The 2,437-nt window shown below is 69.4% G+C and overlaps 1 protein-coding gene across 1 annotated transcript in view; it reads right to left on the bottom strand.

The window, feature by feature from the left end:
• PARP10 (poly(ADP-ribose) polymerase family member 10) overlaps positions 1–2,378 on the bottom strand; it is a 10,049-nt gene extending 7,671 nt beyond the window's left edge. Inside the window, exons 1-3 of the mRNA XM_041406106.1 lie at positions 2,009–2,378; positions 1,381–1,614; positions 901–1,065 (exon numbers count right to left, since the gene is read on the bottom strand). Of these exons, the coding sequence (XP_041262040.1) occupies positions 901–1,065; positions 1,381–1,614; positions 2,009–2,186 (577 nt within the window). The 5' untranslated portion in view covers positions 2,187–2,378. The remainder of the gene's footprint in view (positions 1–900; positions 1,066–1,380; positions 1,615–2,008) is intronic.
• Between the last annotated feature and the right edge of the window lie 59 nt (positions 2,379–2,437).

Genomic DNA, 2,437 nt, shown 5'->3' with positions numbered 1-2,437 from the left:
CACTAAGGGTACCCTTCCCCCCTTCACCCCCCCATTCCACACCAAGGGCACCGTGCCCACCTTGGCACCCCATTCCCGTGCCCCCAGGATCACCCTGTTCCTGTGCAAATGGCACCGTGCCCACCTCACCACCCCATTCCCACACTGAGGGCACTGTGCCCACCTCTACCACCCCATTCCCACACTGAGGGCATCATGCCCACCTTGGCACCCCATTCCCACACTGAGGGCATCATGCCCACCTTGGCACCCCATTCCCACACTGATGGCACCGTGCCCACCTCACCACCCCATTCCACACTACGGGTACCGTACCCACCTTGGCACCACATTCCCACACCGAGGGCACCGTGCCCACCTTGGCACCCCATTCCCAAGCCCCCATGATCACCCTGTTCCTGAACAAATAGCACTGTGCCCACCTTGGCACCCCATTCCACACCGAGGGCACCGTGCCCACCTTGGCACCCCATTCCCATGCCCCCATGATCACCCTGCTCCCACACCGAGGACACCATGCCCACCTTGGCACCCCATTCCCGTGTCCCCACGATCACCCTGTTCCTGTGCAAATGGCACCGTGCCCACCTCACCACCCCATTCCCACACTGATGGCACCATGCCCACCTCACCCCCCCACTCCCACACCGAGGACACCATGCCCACCTTGGCACCCCATTCCACATCGAGGGCACCGTGCCCACCTTGGCAGCCCATTCCCACACCGAGGGCACTGTGCCCACCCTGGCACCCCATTCCACACTGCGGGCACCCTGCCCACCTTGGCGCCCCATTCCCACACTGATGGCACCATGCCCACCTCACCACCCCAGTCCCACACCGAGGGCACCGTGCCCACCTTGGCGCCCCATTCCCGTGCCCCCTGGCACCCTGGCTCACCCGCTGCCTCCTGGAAGGTGACGACGTCCCCGCGCCCCGCTGGCAGCGGCCGCACGTCGCTCACGCGGCCGCCGCCGCTGCGCCGGTTCTCGAAGTAGAGCTCGAGCAGGTCGCGGCTCGGCGCCGGCCCCGCCGCCCGCACCAGCACCTGTCCCCCCCAGGCCCCTCAGACCACCAGCACTGTGTCCCCCAATACTCCCACCCCTGGCACCAGGGCATGTGGCAGGCCCCACACCCCAAAATGCCACCCTGGTGTCCCCCCCAAGCCCCTCAGACCATCAACCCCCAGTAGTCCCACCCCTGGCACCAGGGCACTCAGCAGACCCCACGCCCCAAAATGCCCCCCTGGTGCTCCCAGAGTGTCCAGCCCATCAGCCCCCTGCCCCCCAATGCTCCCACCCCTGGCACCATGGCACCCGGCAGAACCAACACCCCAAAATGCCACCCTGGTGCTCCCAGACCCCCTCCCCCCAGTCCCACCTGGGGGGCTCAGGGGGTCCCGCAGGCGCAGCAGCCCCCAGCCGGGCACGGAGCCCTGGCACAGGGTGACAGCGCCGGGGGGGACCCCCAGCAGGGTCTCCAGGTGCTCCGAGGGGGTCCTGGGCTCCAGACCCCGCAGCAGCAGGTGGGTGGGGTCCCAGGGGGGGGCCGGGCGCACCCCCAGCTCGGCCCCCCCCAGCCGGTGGCTGCCGTGGGCCAACACGTTCTGTGCATCTGTGTGGGGAGCACAGGGTCACTGGGGGCTCAGCCAGGAACCCCCCCACCCCCCGGGACCCCCGGGGGCACAGCACTGCTCACCAGTGCTCCCGGTGGGGCTGAGACCCCCAAATCCCACCCAGCAGGGCTGAGACCCCCACACCCCATCCCACCGGGGCTGAGACCCCCAAATCCCACCCAGTGCTCCTAGCGGGGCTGAGACCCCCAAAACCCATCCCAGTGGGGCTGAGACCCCCAAATCCCACCCAGTGCTCCCAGTGGGACTGAGACCCCCAAATCCCATCCCAGTGGAGCTGAGACCCCCAAAACCCATCCCAGTGGGGCTGAGACCCCCAAATCCCACCCAGTGCTCCCAGCTGGATCCGGGACACGACCCCCTGGCCGCGCTTACCCTGGGGGTCCTCGAAGGTGAGGAAGAGGAGGGGTCCGAGGCGCTGGCAGCTCCGCACGGGCCCCCCCCCCGAGCGCCGCCGGCTCTCGAAGTACAGCACCAGCAGCTCCTCGGGGGCGTCGGGGGGGACCCCCTGCACCTCCAGCACCCCCCCGGCCATCCTGGGGCACCCACACATTTGGGGCTGGGACCCCCTCGCTTCCTTTACGCCCCCTCCCCCGCCCCCAACCCGCTGGGACCCCTCCGTGACCCCAAATCCCCTCCCCAAACAGCCCGTCCGTGCCCCCCGTACTGAGGGGCCCCCGCGTCCGTAGGGGGGGACCCCCCTGTAGCCACAAGCAGGGACCCCCCCCAACCCAGGGTGGGACCCCCCGATCGCCCCGGACCTCCCCAGCCCCCTGGGGGTCCCATACCCCCCGGCAGAGCCAC

This window comes from Onychostruthus taczanowskii, unplaced genomic scaffold, assembly GCF_017590055.1.
Source record: "Onychostruthus taczanowskii isolate IOZ18803 unplaced genomic scaffold, ASM1759005v1 scaffold240, whole genome shotgun sequence".
NCBI lineage: Eukaryota > Metazoa > Chordata > Aves > Passeriformes > Passeridae > Onychostruthus > Onychostruthus taczanowskii.
Note: the sequence above shows the minus strand (reverse complement) of the source record. Positions and strands in the feature narration are given on the sequence as shown.